Source organism: Echinops telfairi, unplaced genomic scaffold, assembly GCF_000313985.2.
Source record: "Echinops telfairi isolate 266 unplaced genomic scaffold, ASM31398v2 ScPeMD7_4225;HRSCAF=4972, whole genome shotgun sequence".
In the NCBI taxonomy this organism is placed as follows: domain Eukaryota; kingdom Metazoa; phylum Chordata; class Mammalia; order Afrosoricida; family Tenrecidae; genus Echinops; species Echinops telfairi.
In genome coordinates, this window is record NW_022108124.1 from 4,074,905 (window position 1) to 4,092,269 (window position 17,365).

Here is a 17,365-nt window from a genome sequence, read left to right on the forward strand (position 1 = left end):
GCAATTTTTCACCCGATCGTATTTGCAGGGTTTTTTGGTTTTTGCTTTTAGTTTTAGTTTTAATACCCAAAGTATTTAAGGACTGTTGAAACAAATTGTTACACACTCTTTTGTTGGGATTGCAACTGTTTTAAAGAGAAACTCAGGAACTGAACCTTAAGAAGGGTCAAACCTTTATTGTGGAATCTCCTAGAGCAGTGGTTCTCAACCTTCCTAATGCCGCGACCCTTTAATACAGTTCCTCGTGTTGTGGTGGTGACCTCCCAACCATAAAATTATCTTCATTGCTACTTCATCACTGTAATTTTGCTACTGTTTTGAATCGTCATGTAAATATCCGATATGCAGGATGTATTTTCACTGTTATAAATTGAACATAATGAAAGCATAGTGATTAATCACAAAAACAATATGTAATTCTATATTGTGAAATATTTATTTCTAATGGCAATTAAATGAAATTTTGTCTTGAAGCAGTGTGTAGCACGGGTAACAGTCTTCAAGCCAGGTACTCATCTGTGAGCGTATCTGCATGTGGGCGGACCCGCCTGGAGACAGATAGAGGAGCGGTGTCTCAGTTCCTAAGACCATCAGAAATGTTTTCCACTGGTCTTAGGGGACCCCTGTGAAAGAGTCGTTCGACCCCCAAAGGTGTCACAACCCACAGGTTGAGAACCGCTGTCCTAGAGAAAGAAATGATCACACTGCAAAAATTTGCATGCTATGGAACTATTATGGGATACTGAGGAATATTTAATGACATAAAAAAAGTGATTTAATGTTAAATCGAGAAATACAAGGATTAAAACATTATGCAAAGTATCATGCAATTTTTATTAAAATGCATCATGTGTTTGTGTACGCTTAAGAACTGACTGAACTTTTAAAAAAGAAAAAGACAAATGAAAATGCTTAAATTGCTAGCAGTGATTTGTCTGAAGGGTAGTGTTATACTGTTTTAAAATTTTTACTTCTATATCTTATTTTCTAAATACGTTAAAATGAAGATCTGGTTCTTGTATAATGGAAGCTTCTCTTCCTCACTTTCAAAAAAAAATTTTTTTTAACCATTTTACTGGGGGCTCTTCCAGCTCTTCTAACGATCCACACAGCCATTGTGTCGAGCACATTTGCAAATATGCTGCTAAGTTTTTTAAGCTTTATTCTAGACAGCAGTTTGAAAATAAATTTCCCACTAGGGGAATAAAGAACAACAAAGGTAAACCCACTGTCATAGACTCAATTCGAATTCATAGCGACCCCATTCAGCAAGATGGTAAACCTTCATGGGAGCAGATAGCCTCATCCTTCTCCCACATAGCAGCTGGTGGGTTTGAACCGTCAACCTTACAGCTAGCAGTCCTATGCTTAACCCACTATACCACCAGGGCCCTGGAAAATTAAACATGCACAGAGAATAAAACTAACCTGGGCCTCTATCTGTAGCATGTGTTAAAAAATCTAATCTAATGATTTAAACACCTTTATTGCAGCTGGCTAATTCAACAAAAGTATCTGCATATTATGTGTAAAGTTTTACATAGCGTTCAAAGATGAGTAAGATGTCATCCCTACCTTCAGAATTACAGAAAATACAAGAAAATTAAATCATGAACATAAAGTTATAGCATTGGACAGGTGGTATTGAGAACAGAATTGCTAATTACTATTCCTATAAAGACACCATGTAAGACAGCATAGAAATTATTAGATTCGGGGTTCTTCTTCCCTAGCGATTTTATCTCACAGAATGTCCACATTACAAACCTTTCTCTCTGGAGCCTCCTCAAACGAAAGGAGAAGGCCTGGTACAAAAGGCCCACAGCAGCATTGAATACCATGATGTATAAATGCCGTGTTGTAACTCTCCATCGAACCGCGCATCCCGAACTTTGTCTTCATATAAGGGAGACTTCGGCTCAGACCTGGCTTACATGGGGATTTGCTTCCTTTGGGAGAACATGCTTGGTTCCAGCATCTGCACCTCTTGCAGCTACTTTTCTCTCAGGACTGGAATCTGTCCACTCAATCCTGATGCAAGAAAATTCTCCAAAATGTGCGAACAACGAATCCTCACATGACTGCATCAGGCCCCAACTACAAAACTGAGACTAGACCAGTTTGAAGGAAAAGCAATGGTTGGTGATAAGAACATTGTTGACCATGGAAATATTTGGTCAGTTCACCCTGAGGCTGGCTAATTCAGCCACAGAAACAGAGGAGAAGAAGAAAGGGAAGAAGACAGATGTGTTCATATATCTCCTACAAACATCAGCTTAGCGTAAGGCACAGAGGAAACATAAACTAAAGCCAGGTAGAATGGGGAAGATGGCCTGTGTGTTGGTCCAGAGGACGGCTTAGTGAATGTCTTCAATGACGTCAGGAGAAGGTGTTCTTATAACCAGAACAGCCTGTGGCCCGTCTCGTGCTCACATTTCTTGATAGAGACCCTGATATGAGGCCCCTTTCCCCTCCCAAAACAGTACAGAACTAGCTGGACGTTGATATTGCGGAGCACATTTTGAGAGGCAAAGAAAACATACAAATTAAAAAAACAGACCTGATTCTGAAGCTGACACATAGGAAACCATTCTAATCCTTCCTGCACATAAACACCACCCCTAACAAAGAATTTCAGGGACTCTGAACACAGTATCCTTTATACCTCATCTTGCCCAGAACCAACCAGTGTTTTCTAAAGTGAGGTTAGCTCCTCCAATTCTAGGGTTCCTCCCACTGCCCTAATGGGGGAGCTGGTTGGACACCTTCCCAGAAGCCCTGTTCCTGCACTTTCCTCCAAGTCTGCGTTTGCTACAGTAAGAACAATAAGGAAAACAAGAGCAGTCTTTCTGGAGACTCTTCCGGGTGAACCAGGCTAAAAGTTTGCTGCACATTATGAGTGAGGTACCGTGATCATCCTCAAGGCGAGGCATCCGAGCTTACAGCTCACACAGCCAATAGGACAAAGAGTCAGGCTTCAAAGCCCACCCTCTCCCACCCCCAGTGGGTTGAAGGCACACTGACCTGCCCCATCGGGAGTGATGGTTCCCAGCTTCACAGCCAGTGGGTAGCCCATGTCTCTGTAATGCTCCAGTGCATGCCCGTTGCCCCCGGAGCTGTCGAAGAACCATTTCCCACACAGGACGGAGCCGTCTGTCAGATTCAACCACAGGTTTTCCCGCAGGTCACACCTGGCACACTTCCAACCACTGGGAAATCATTGAAGAGCAGTTCCGGAGCCAGGATGCAAGGCATGATTAGAAAATTAACAACTCAAATTCAAATTGTTTTAAAAAAACAGACTTTCTCAAGCTGGGCATCACAGTGAAAAAAACAAAGAGTCTGGTGGCGAGCTCCCTTCAAAACCTAACTCTCTCCCATCCCAGAGCAGAGCCTCCTTGATCGGATAGCTCTATGCCCTCCCTCTCAGACCTGCCCGAGAACCACACCAGCATCTGAGAGCAGGCACCGCTAACGAAGAGCATGCCAATAGGAATTGGTTAAAACCTATTCGCCAAAAGTTTGTAAACTGGGTTCCCCTAGACTCGGACACAGGGTCTGAATGAGAATGGTTTGTTGGGGAGGTGGCCCCAGGAAGCACCAGGGGCGTGGGGAAGGGAGGCAGGGCCAAGAAAGGAGCCAGGACAGACCACATAAATGAGCAGCAGCCCACTCACTACAGGCAAGTTGAGCTCCATGCGGCCGGGGACCCTCAGAAGATTGTTAGCCCACCTGAGGGGCAGTGAGGCTGGGGTATCTATGCACCCACTCTAACAGCCACTGGTTCATGGTTGTTCTGGGATGGGGCAGTGGGCATAGCTCAGTGGCCTGCAAAGCCATCAGGCAGGGAATTGCAGGTGCTTGCAACTGGAAGTCAGCTTAGAGACCAGCTCAGAGGGGACGAGCTGGGCCTAGACAGCATCTACTACAAAAGTATGAGCAATGACAGAGCTAAAAAAAAAGGTAGAGAAACGATTATTCCTGTGGCTGGTTTAGGAGAAAGTTTCATGGCTCTATCTGACTCTCACCTTGGAGGAATCCTGACTCCATTGTCCAGCTGGGTGAGGTTGTTGGCGTATTTGGACACTGGCAATTCATTCTCCCATGTGTCTGGATCTTGCTTTCGGTAAGGAGATTTGGAGCTGAGCACCGCATCACAGGCAATTGTTACCTACAAGACAAATGCAGACACAACATACAAATGCAGTCTGAGAGGACAACAGTTTCTACAGAGTGAATTTGAAAGTCTATGAATAAATACCGCCGAATTCAAGGAAAATCCAACAGTCCAATTACCACGAGGGTGGGGACCTGGCTTTGGGGCAGGTGCACCTTCCCCCTGGGCTGAGCTAGGTTTGGGCCTCAGCCTAGTTTGTAGTATTGATGACCTCAGACAGCGAGGAACCAATCTGACCACCAGCTTGTAAACTAACACCCAGGGGTCATATTCATCAATACCTACTTCTAAGCAAGCTGGCGGAGGGTGGGGGGAGGAGGGCAGAGCAGGAGGAGACCAATTTATAGGGGTGAAATAAGAATGCCTAGAATTTACCCGAGCAGTGTGGTTTCTGCCTAACAAATGTGCACCCAGATATCCAATGCCTTCAACTCATCACACGATGGCATGTGGTCAAGGGCACTTTAAGTGGAGTTAGCATCATGGCTCTCCATTTCTTAATCTGATGCCAATGTGACCCTGGACGAGGACACGCGTAGGTGTCCTTGGTGCCAGATCAGCCTACATCATACACAAATCTGTGATGTTCAGCTTGGCAGCAAGTGACCACAGGAGAAGGGGGAAGGCAGTCTCTCTGCCATCTCCCAGGCCCAAATTGACGCTGGCAGTATGCCTGATATTACATTTGCTCTTTGCTTAATGATAAAGCTTTTTTCTAACTGTTCATAAAAACGTAGAGTCTGGTGGCTGTATCCACTTTGAAAAACATTCTGACAGTTCCTCCATCAGATAAACAGAGTCACCAGGGGGTCACCAGAGTCACCAGTCACCAGCAATTCTACTCCTAGGTATCTGTCCAAAAGAAATGAAAACGTACGTCTATGTAAAAACATGCACAAGACTATTCAGTGCACACTGAATTATTATGGAGTGAAACAACCCAAATGCCCATTAACTGACACATGGAAAAATTAAATGACCACTTACTGGAATATTATACAGCCATAAAAAATGCATGAACTATTGAATGACTCTTAAAAACACTATGTTTAGCCAGCAAGGCCTGTCACAGTCACAAAGAAGTACGTGTCATATTTATTTTATTTATATGAAATGTCCTGAATAAACAAATCCATAGAGACGGAGTTAGTTAGGTTATTTTGCCAACCTGGCCGATAAATACATGTGGGGCTAGTTGAAGGATGGAGGGATAAATGGCTTGATGACCCTCGCCTTTCTAGTTCTCGGGTCTCTTGCTTTCTGATGGTTGGACCAGGGTGCAGCTGCCTTGGCCAGTTCCCTGCTTCAGCTGGCAGGGCTCACTTCCTGCAGGACGTCCCTGAGGAGAAGCCACATGGACCTGCCCTGATGCAGCCCTGGGTGCTGGAGCAGCCGTGTGGAGACCCCTGCCAGTGCTGAGATGCTTACACATTCATTCTCTCTGCTTTCCTCCTGCACTCGGCATCATTGTATGTGTTTTGTGAGATGGAGGACTTTGTGGATTGGTGTTGGACATATGGGTTAATGTTAGACCTGTGGGCTTGGGCAGCACTGGGTTAGGATGTTTTCTTGATGCACAGTTAACCTTTATATAAAACTCTCTCTTATACATGAGTTTCTGTGGATTTGTTTCTCTAAAGTACCCAGATTAGCACAGAGACCCAAAAAACATATAAGTGGTTGCCTGGGGGCAGATGGGGTGGGAGTTGGAGGACAGTGATGATGGAGTATAAGTTATGGAATAATAAAATAAATCCCCCATGTATTTTTGTGATGTATGCCTAACTCTGTGAACATCATAGAAACCACCGAATCGTTCTTACAAACTTATATTCTAGGTCACTAATATACTGCACAATTAGCTGAACTTCACACAGAATGTATTCCCCTGGGTAGCACTGAGGGGTGACACTAGAACTCTGGGAGAGGCAATGAAAGCAGCTCTCTCCCCCACCATCCCAAGTCCATCCAGTCCGTTAGCAAATGCTATCAGTTCTACACCCAAAATGCATTTGCCATAAACTCCACGTCAACAGCACCCTAATCCCCACCTCCATCATGGCTCTCTGGGATGGGTACACCACAGCCTCCTTCCAGTTCTGTTTTCCCATCTGTCTTTTCCCTGCACAGCAGGCAGAGGGACTGCTTTGAAAATTGTTGTTGTTGTTGTCCCAACTCATAGTGACCCTATGCACAACCGAACGAAAGGCTGCACAGTCCTGCATCATCATCCCTAAGCCTAACCCCACTGATGAAGCCCCTGTGTCAATCCAGCACGTTGAGGGCCTTCCTCTTTTTCACCGTCCCTCCCCTTTACCAAGGAACCCTGGAGAGGCAGTGATCACGTGCTGGGCTGCAGTCTGCACAGGCAGCAATTCAAAACCACCAGTAGCTCCACGGGAGAAAGAATGGACTTTCTAGTCCCGTAAACATGTAGTCTCGGAAATCGACAGGGGAGTCGCTCTCAGTCAGCACTGACTCAATGGCAATGAGTTCCCACTTTAGCGAGCATGATAACCTTCTTCAGGGACTGGCCTCTCCGGACAAGATGTCCAAAGTGTGTAAAACAAAGTCTCGCTATCCTTGCCTCTAAGGAGACTGATTGTACTTCTTCCAAAAGAAATGGGCTTGTTCCTTTAGCAGTCATTGGTACTTTCAATAGTCTTTGCCCTTAAAATTTAAATGCACCTATTCCTCTTTGATCTTCCTTATTCAACGTCCAAATTTCACATGCATATGAGGTAATGGAAAATACCATGGCTTGGGTCAGGCACACGCTAGTCCTCAAAATAACACTCTTTCTTTTCAATATTCTGAAGGGGTCTTGTGCAGCAGATTTATCTAAGCAGCACGTCTTTTGATCTCGACTGCTGCTTCCCCGAGCATTGATTGTGGATCCACCTAAAGAAAAATCCTTGACAAGCTCAATCATTTCTCCACTAAGCATGTTACCCATTGGTCCAGGTGTGAGGACTTGGGTCTTCTTTACAACCTGCAATATGCAGGTGACACAACCTTGCTTGCTGAAAGTGACGAGGTCTGGAAGCCCTTGCGGATGAAGACCAAGGCTTTGAAAATCAGATCCTATCGTTCCCTGACTAAAAGCTCCCCGTGGCTATACTGAACACCACTAACTGATCACATTGGGCGAGGCAGGAAAAAGAGTACATCCTGCCATCAGAAGGAGTATGCTCGATCTATTATGGATCTGGCATTTATAACTATAGATAAACCTGTTAGAAGATATTCTCATTTTTCTCTCACAAGGGCTGGTGTAAAAATTAGCCTTTCTTTTGAATTATGTGAAATATATTTCCCACCCACTTCCAGCAGTGCTCCTAGAAAAAGGATTGAGTTCACCAAAAGCCCATACCAGATATTATGGATTTGAGCCATGCAGCCGTCTGCACTTCTGGGTACAGCATCCTGGTGTTTTTAGGCTGGCCTGATCCGATCTCCTGTCCATTTCACTGATGACCTGATTGTATCCTCAGCCACCTCCACACGGTCTCCACCTCTGGTAGGCCTATTTCGTGCTCTGGCTTACAAGGCACCGTACTTTTGATCAAGATTCAGATACTGGGTGCTCTCTTTTCTTTGCTCCTCCTTCCTGGTGGCACCCGACACAGTGCTCCTGTACTTCGGGGGCACTGTAAAGCCCTGATCTAGTGTTCTCTGAAAATCTCCTAAAATCACTTATGTGAGTCATGATTGAAAGCCGTGATCAATCATCCTATAATCACACCGTCAATTACCCTTCCCTGGATTTGGTACTTGGAATGGGGTGAAGAACCTCAGAAGCAATCTTAGCTCTAGCCCAGGTCTCTGGAAGCCTCAAGCTCCATGATGTGCCTGGGCCAGCTCCAACCAGTTCACCAGAGCATCGATTAGATTTTAATAAATTTTGTGTGATGGCTGTTAAGCACAGCCATTATAAAAAATTAAATTATATAAAAGTGAAATCAAAGAAAAACACCTCCAAAACCATCACTTTCTACCTGTTTTACTACATCGTACTACTATTAGGTGTGCTTGGGGGTATTTACCTTTATTGAGAATACACAAGTAAAACATACACTAATTTAACCTTTTCTGCATATACATCTCAGTGGCACTGATTACCTGCTCATCCTCCTTTAATACGTCGATTCTCTCTCATTAACATGACCTCACGGCCCCCTAAGTTTCCCATCGAACCTTTCTAGTTACTATTCGTCAGTTTGGTTCCCTGGAGAAAGGCCTTTAAAATAATAGAATGTTCCAGGCATCTTGTGCCAGTTAAACTAAACTATTGTTTGGTTGTAGGAAGACTTCCAGGGGATATTTTGGGTTTAAGATTTAAAGATGATCTCAGGACAAACATCTCAGAGGCTCATCTAACCTCCACGGCTCCAGAAAGTCTGGAGTACATGAGAATTTGAAACCCCTGTTCTGTGATTTCCCCCTACAGAATCTTCCATTAAAAAGCTCATTAAGGGCAACCAGGCACCATCCGGTTCCTCGGGTCTCGTGGCAAAGAAAGCTGTTGTTCATGGTGGCAATAGCCACGCATTCCATTTCTGCCTCCCATTGCTGACTTTCCCTTCTTCTGTTGCTTGGACTAACAGAGACTAAGTGTCATGCCTAGGGTGGCCACATGCCAGCTTTCCAGACCCAGACACTACACCATGAACTAGGAGGTAGAAAAGGAGCACCAAACACAGGACGATTTACTTTTCTGTTATCTGAATTGTGGAAATGCTAATAGAATGCTGCATGATGGCACACGTCTTCCCAACACCACAGGCAATGATGTTACAGTGGCAGCTGGAGACTGGTCATAATGGGAGTTTTACACCATGGAAATCAGCAAACACCACAAAGCAGAGAGCCATGAACACACCACTGCTCAGGTTCCTGATTTCCAAAATGAGAGTGCTGAATTTCAGGCTCTAAGATATGTGCGGAGCCCAAAAGCCTAGGCATCTGTGAACTTCGCATCACTGATAGGCAGCTTCATATCCTGGTGCCATCTGTACAGTTACTACCTGAAACTGAAGTGATCCGTGGCTAGGAAAAGCAGGAGATTACAGAAATATCAACTGGTTGGGTCTAGGAGCTCAATATATTTTGCTATATAAAAGTTTGGGGGATTTTAAAAATTATTATTATCAAAACTAAAATTGTAACTAAAGCATTAAAAGAATATAGAGGGGTTAGCATCTTTAATGTAGATAAATTCTGTCTGATAAATCCAGGCTTTCCTTCTATCTCCCCAGTTCACCTTCCAAACAATTCTTTCTTGGTTCTTAATAATTCTTAAAACATTCTCTTAGGGGCTGGCCCCAATCGGAACTAAATAGACACCCCCCCTCCCAGAAGAAGTCACTTCAGAGGACAGCACTGAAGCTACAGCTCAGGGAAAAGGACAGGAGCAAAGGAAGGGGGAGGGAGAGAATGGAGCACATCCTGGCCCACCAAGCCCTGAGGACGATATTCCTGCTCAGAGCAGCCAATGCACAGAGAGGACCAGCGGGCCGCCCCCACCACAAGACATGACATGCCTCACTGACCCATAGTGCTACAGGGGACAACACTGGAGACACAGTGTGGGAATTGTGCCCGATCTGACCCCACCACACAAAGGTGAAACACTAAGGACATGCAACAGAACAGCAAGAGGAGCAGAGCAATGAAGTCCCAGGAAACACCAAAAATAGACTTTGGGGCCAGGGCATGGCACCCCATCAGACTCAAAGGCAAAACACTCCTAAAGGTCGACAGACTTTGAAACTATTTATAGGCTTTTTTCTTTTTTTTTAATTAAATAATCATTTTATTAGGGGCTCCTACAACTCATCATAGTCTGTAGATACGTCATTTGTGTCCAGCACATTAGTACATATGTTGACTTCATCGTTCTTACAACACCCACTTTCCACTTGAGCCCTTCTTTTCTTTTTGTCAGTTTTTTTAATTTTTCTTGTTTTCTTTTGTTGCTTTGTTTTCCTCTTTCTTGTTTTTTGCACATATTATTATCTCTGCATGTCTATCTAGATGAGATAGGCAGGATAAACAATCTGGAGGAGAAAACAATAGGACTGATGGTTGGGGGGCGACATGGAAGAGTGGGAGGCTGGGGAAAGGAAGTGGGTGTTAACAAACCCAGGGACAAGGGAACAACAAGTGATCTAAAATCGATGGTGAAGAGGGAGTAGGAGTCTGTTAGGGCTTGATCAAGGGTAATGTAACTGAGAGGAATCAATGAAACCCAAATGAAGGCTGAACATGAGAGTGGGATAAAAAGAAAGTAAAAGAAAATAGAAGGAAGAACTAGGAGGAAAGGTCATTTATAGAGGTCTAAATACAGGCATGTTCATGTGTAAATATATTTATATATGATGATGGGGAAATGGATCTCCCTACATATATTTATAGGTTTAGTATTAAGGTAGCAGATGGGCATTGGGCCTCTACTCAAGTACTCCCTCAACACAAGAACACTTTGATCTATTAACCTAGCATTCCATGATGCTCACCTTCCCTACACGATCACTGAAAACAAAGCAGGTGCATAAGCAAATGTGGTGGAGAAAGCTGATGGTGCCCAGCTATCAAAAGATGTAGCATCTGGGGTCTTAAGGGCTTGAAGGCTTGAAGATAAACAAGCAGCCATCTAGCTAAGAAGCAACAAAGCCCACATGGAAGAAGCACATCAGCCTGTGTGATCATGAGGTGTCGATGGGATCAGGTATCAGGCATCAAAGACCCAGAACAAAAAATCATATCATTGTTAATGAGGGGAAATGCAAAGTAGAGACCCAAAGCCCATCTATAGGCAGTTGGACATCCCCTTACAGAAGGGTCGCTGGGAGGAGACGAGCTAGTCAGAGTATAGTTTAGCACCGAGGAAACATACAATTTTTCTCTAGTTCTTTAATGTCCGTCCCCCTCCACCCCCCACTTTCATGATCCCAATTCTACCTTACAAATCTGGCTAGACCAGAGCATGTACATGGGTACAGATAAGAACTGGAAACACAGGGAATCCAGGACAGATAAACCCCTCAGGACCAATATTAAGAGTAGCCATACCAGGAAGGGAAGAGGAAGGGGAAGATGGGGGGGGGAGGGAAACCGATCACAATGATCAACATATAAGCCCCTCCCAGGGGGACAGACAACAGAAAAGTGGGTGAAGGGAGACATGGAAAAATAATAATTTATAAATAATCAAGGGTTCATGAGGGAGAGAGGGGAAAATATGAGAAGCTGATACCAAGGGCTCAAGTAGAAAGAAAATGTTTTGAAAATGATGGCAACAAATGTACAAATGTGCTGGACACAATGGATGGACATATGGATTGTGACAAGAGTTGTATGAGCCCCCAATAAAATTATTTTTTTTAAAAACATTCTCTTAATTTTTTATTAATAAATCATTTTATTGGGGGCTCTTACAGCTCTTATCACAATCCATACATCAATTGTATCAAACTCATTTGTACATATGTTACCATCATTTTCTTTCTGCTTGAGCCCTTGATATTAGCTCATTTTTCCCTCTCTCAGCCACCCTTCTACCCTCCTGAATCCCTGATAAATTATTATTATTTTCATATCTTGTCTCCCTTCACCCACATTTCTGTTGTTCGTCCCCTGGGGGGTGGGTTATACATCAATCATTGTAGAGGGTTCCCCGTTTCTCCCCCTTCTCCCCTACCTTCCCCCTAACCTCATGGGATCACTACTCCCTCTCCTTTTCCTGAGGGGTTTGTCTGTCCTGGAATATTCTCTTCATTTCACAACACTCTGTATTAACAGCAGTAAGACATCAATTTCAGACTTCATGCTACTGTATGCAAAGTTATGGAATACAGTTTCCTATGACATCTCCTCTTCAAACAGGAATAGTCATACTTCAAATTATACTCTGAATAGAGGGATAATTGTCCGGGGCCATTCGGCTCAATCTTCACTATATTTTGTCAGAGCTTGCAGTACTTTTCCATTCCCGCCTACGTGACATAGTTTTGTGATTATGTTATCTCCCCTCTGAATAGCCTGTCCTTGGGATGGGCTGAGTTTAGCCTTCAAGTCTGCCTAGAAACAGATAAGGGGGTTTCCATACTTGGTGTGACGTTTTTTAGATAAAGCACCTATATCCTGCTTCCCCTTGATTGGGTAGGAGATTGTCTTCACCCTATTTACATATCTAGTGCCTGCACCTGATTTGCATAAAATGACGTGACTTCGCGTACCTGGTTGAAGACTGTAAACCGTTACTGAGGGCGCGCTCCCCCGGACTCCTTGATTGGTCTATTACCAAAGTGGCCTAATTTACATGTGCGACGGGTGTTTCCCTTCCCCTGGCCTATATAGGCTGCAACCTTTCACTCAATAAACGAGACTTGATCAGAATACTGTCTTATCTCCATTTCTCGTGTCTCTTGTTCCCCTCAATTCCCACTCCCTCCTCCAGGGTTGACATTCCTGCGGGTCAGGACAGATAATTGTGTCGAAAGGTTTTTCGTGAGCTTTTCCACACAGTTTTTTCTCAATGTGTGAATGAGAAACAACTCATTTCCTATCACACTTATTATATGTTGCTTTGCTTCTTCCAGCAGGAAAAAGAGTCATATTAAACAAGGGCAGTAAGAACTTGCTATAGTGGAGCTATGTGCTTGAGTATATGATTTCTGGTCATGGAACGAGGAAAGACCATTTTGCCCACTAATAGATTCTATTTCTTGTAACCTCCACGTAATTTAACCCAAGAGCTGGGGAAAGCAGAGCTCATCGAACTCTGCATGCTTCACTCAGCACGGGGCACTTAGAACAGAAAGAGACGTGTTGAACATAATGATTACAAGAAAGAGCTGTAACAGAGGATCTATTTTTTGTTTGGTTTGGTTTTTTGTTTTTAGGGTCTTATATTTAGTTGTGAAGCCATTCAGAAGCAAAAAAAAATCTAGAAGAGTGGTAACCTAGTCCCTAATAGCGTGGGAACCCCAGGTACAAACATGCTCACTTGGCAGGGCGAGCGAGCCGGGGTCCACAGATTCACTGCCACACCGCGTCCAGAAGACTCTGGCACCTACCTACACAGCTGGGTGAAAAGCTAGCAGAGTTTGAAGAGAAACAAATGAACTGGGATCTCTAAATTCAACTGCCCCGGCTCCACTGCCAGCTGCAGCCAGGCTCTGAGAAGTTGGAGAGTGGAGAAAGGCAAGGAGGAAAGGATGGAGGGGGGAGGTCATATGGGAAATGGGGAGTGCTGGGAAAGAGTCAGGGCCCCCGGAGTGTTGCTAGTGGCCACTGAATCAGCCCCTGACTCAGAACACCGTGCATAAGTGCTGCCCACTCCTACATCATCCTGTGATGGGTGGCAGATCTGACCAGGCTACTCCCTTGAGTTTTCATTGGCTGGTTTTGCGGGAAGTAGCCGGTCAGGTCTTCCTTCCGGTTCCATCTTGGTCCTGGAAGCTCTGCGGAAGCCTGTTGGACATCACAGCAACACACAACCTCCAGGGAGGGATGGCGGGGGCAGAGCCCAGGGTGCCTTGGCCAGAAACCCAGCCCAGGTCTCCCTGATCAGGGGTGAGCACTCTTCCACGCTGTCAGGGGTGAGAATCCGCCAGGAGCAGAAGTTGGCTTCTTGGCAACTTCAAACTACTCAGAAGGTTAAGGTCCCTCCATACAAATGGATGAGAAAGGAAGAGACTCTGGGCAGGAGACAAACGGACCGCTTAGCAACATGTAACGCCACCGGCAGCACAGTCATGTGTCAGATTTCCTCCTTTCCTGATGTTGCTGCTGTTTCGGCAGGAGCACTCTTTCAGGTTCCCAAAGGAAATCTGTACCCGAAAGGCCACCGTGTAGACGATGAGAGCGCAGCGGTCCCCCTGGGTCGGGACACAGCCCCTTTGCAGCCCGCGCATGCGCGTGAAAATCTGCGTGATTGGGGGCAGCGCGAAGCAAGGCCACGCGTCCCAGCAGGGCGGCAGGAACAGCCGGACCCTCTTCCTCGGGAAGAGGTGACAGGCACGTGGCACGTGGGCGTGCCCTCTCGTCCTCGGTCTCACGCGGCCGCCACCCGAGCACCGCACACGCACGCACACCTGCCACCGTCACGCGCGTCTGGCTAGCGCCGCGCACACTCACTGACCAGGGCCGGCAACTCCTCAATATTGGGCAGTGCTATTTCATAGTGGTCGGGGAATATGACGAGTTTGGCTTCGTCTTCGTATTCGAAATCGTCGCTGTTTAAATCGTCGTCCGTATCGAGATCTGAGAAAACAGAAGCAAGGCACAGGAAGTGAGGAGGGGGGCATCCCGAGGGCGGGCGGTGGCACTCACCAGGGCGAGGCGAAATCCGCGGGGAGCAGAGTGGCGGTGCGTGGGAACCCCCGCCTCGGGCAGGCCTGGCCCAAACCAGGCGTCCAAGGTCTCGGATCCGCGGGTGGGTGATGGACACACTGACTTCCGGAGAGAGAGACATTAGGAGAACGGAGTCGTGCCGCACACCCACCGCTGAAACAAACACGGGTGCTGCATATGCCGGTATTCACGCTCTTAATGTGATGTGTCCAGTATCTGGCCCTTGATTTCACAAGAATGCATTGGGATACATTTTACAGCCATCTCAAATTCTGGCTCCGAAACATGTTCCTTTGGGCAAGTCTCTAAACTTTCGTTTCCCCACATCCGTAGCATAAAGAAAATAAGACTAGGTCACGCGGCTTAAGTGAGGTACATGAGAAACTTAAGACAAGGAACCTGGTAAATAATAGGTAGTCAGTAAGTTAGGAACTTTTTTTTTTTCTGTAAGCAAGCCTTTTAATTGCTCTAATTTTTTAAATCATTTTATTCGGGGCTCGTACAACTCTTATCACAATCCATACATCCATCCATTGTGTCAAGACTTTCGTACATCTGTTACTATTATTTTTTAATCACTATTTCAATCTCTCCCTCAGCTTTTGTGTCTCTCCATCTCTGCCTCTGACTCTCTCCCTGTCTCTGTCTCTCTTCCCTCATGTTTCTTTCCCCACGTCTCTCTCTCCCAGTCTTAATCTTCCTCTGACTGGGACCCTCGCCCGAATCTCTCTCTCTGTGTCTCGGTCTCTCAGTCTCTTTCTGAGCCCTTAAGTCTCCCTCTGCCCACGTCTCTCTAGCTGGGTCCCTCTCGAAGAGGGGACTCTGTGAGTTGTTACACTGTAAGCCAGGCAGGAGCCACATATAATGTAAGTAGTCAAGTTACCCTCGGGCTATGGAGAATTCAGCAAGAAAGATGAGCTCCTCTAGCCCATGACCTATGGAGTCTATGGGGTCCGCATCTTTTGGCTGGATTCAATCTCTGATAAAGATTAGGTTGGTGAAGGGTCAAGAAAATGTCTTGTCACAGCGTTGACATGGGTATGTCCTTTGATGCCCACACACATGCCAGCATCCCAGACTGGGCTTGTATGTTTGCATGTTTGGAACAGTGGTCACCATGAACTACTGAGCCGTACTCCGTCACTCGGCACACACGACCACACAAATGAGGACCTGAAGGGAGCGGAGAGTGATTCCCCTAGACGGAGAAGCTGCCTGAGAGCCAGAGAGTCTGCATTCTGATAGTACTTTGCTGTCTGCCTCCAACCAACTGAATCTTTTGGAGGCCAGCATGGCTCTTCAAATATCAAAGGGGAATTTAAAGGAAAAGGAAGTAGAGGTGTTGCTAAAACTCAGTGTGAACATTGTAATAAAAGGTTCTAAGGAATTATTTTTAATAAAACAAAAGAAAAAAATTTTTAAAGAACTACCCAATAAAGAATTAGAAAGATTTTTAAAAGGTGACCAAAAAATACACTGTTAATAGGAATGAGGTGACTAGAGGAGAATAAAAACTTTTTAAAAAGAATCTAAGAGTTATGCTAAAACTATGGGCTATGCGTTTAAGAAGTAGCTATAGGTATTTAATGAAAGGAAATAATTCAAATAAAGCCTACATTCTAATTCCATATATGCTATAAAAAATATGAATGTACCATTAACTATAATAACAAAAGAATTGAATCATAAGTTTTCAATGAGAACAGCGTATCAACTCAATGAGGTATTCTTTAAATATTTAGATAGACTATGTAGATAGGTGGAAAATGCTTCATGTTGAAATTACAAAATTACACAAAGGACTTTGATCTGCAGGCTTCAAACCACCAGCTGCTCCACAAGAGAAAAACGGGGCTTTCGACCCCCCTGAGACAGTTAGTCTCAGGAAGTCACGGGGCACCTCTACCCTGTCTTATGAGCCGGGACTGACTCAATGGCAGAGGTGGGTGGATTTTTTTTTTAATATGAAACCAACTTTGTAGAAACTACACTCATAGACAAGAAACAGACAGAAACCTAAGCAAGCAAAAAGAGTAGGTGAATAACTATAAATTTTCATAGTGGGGGAGGGAGGGGCTAAAAGGGATCTGATATCAAGGAGTTCAAGAAGAAAGAAAACGTTTTGAAACTGACTGTGGCAGCAATTGTACAATACTGCTTGATGTGATGGAACTGTAAGAGATCACAATAAAATGATTAAGAAAAGTAACAATAATAATAATTATTATTTTAAGCTTTCCCTTTCTAAAACTTTCCTTATGTACATGTAATACTCTGTATACAACAATTTTCAGTGACCAAAGTATAAATCCTTTGTTTCTGTATTCATCTATGAGTCATGTAAAATATTTTCTGCCTCTTTCCCACAGTCCATATACTCACTTAATGCTAATTCAAATCTTACCGGACCCAAAATAAAATCTAGATAAATAAAGTAAAAAGTTGGCTACACTTATTTAGCCATGTAACCCTGAGCAAGTTCTTTCCAAATTCACTTTCCTAGTAAGTAAACTGTGGCTAATACTACTTGCCCCACATGGTTGTTGAAGAGATTAAAGTAGGGTATAGGATCTGATAGGTGAAAAATCAAAACCAAGTCACACCACTGCTGTAAATTTGACAGCGACTCACAGTCACCCAACAGACAGAAGGGGAGCCCTCCCCAGTTTCTGAGGTTGTAAATCAGGGGTGCCTCATCTTTTCTCTGCATAGCAAAATAATTTCCAAATTCATCAGCATCAAGTTCACGCCAACTCCTAGCGACCCTATAGGATAAGGTAGAATTGCCCCTGTGGGTTTCCAAGACTAATTCTTTACAGGAGTAGAAAG

The 17,365-nt window shown here is 44.6% G+C and overlaps 1 protein-coding gene across 2 annotated transcripts in view; it reads right to left on the minus strand.

Annotated features, from left to right (window-relative positions):
• USP13 (ubiquitin specific peptidase 13) overlaps positions 1–17,365 on the minus strand; it is a 130,974-nt gene that overhangs the window by 72,808 nt on the left and 40,801 nt on the right. For both annotated transcript variants that reach the window (XM_045295104.1, XM_004708606.2), the window contains exons 4-6: positions 14,325–14,446; positions 4,029–4,171; positions 3,025–3,209 (exon numbers count right to left, since the gene is read on the minus strand). In XM_045295104.1, the coding sequence (XP_045151039.1) occupies positions 3,025–3,209; positions 4,029–4,171; positions 14,325–14,446 (450 nt within the window). The remainder of the gene's footprint in view (positions 1–3,024; positions 3,210–4,028; positions 4,172–14,324; positions 14,447–17,365) is intronic.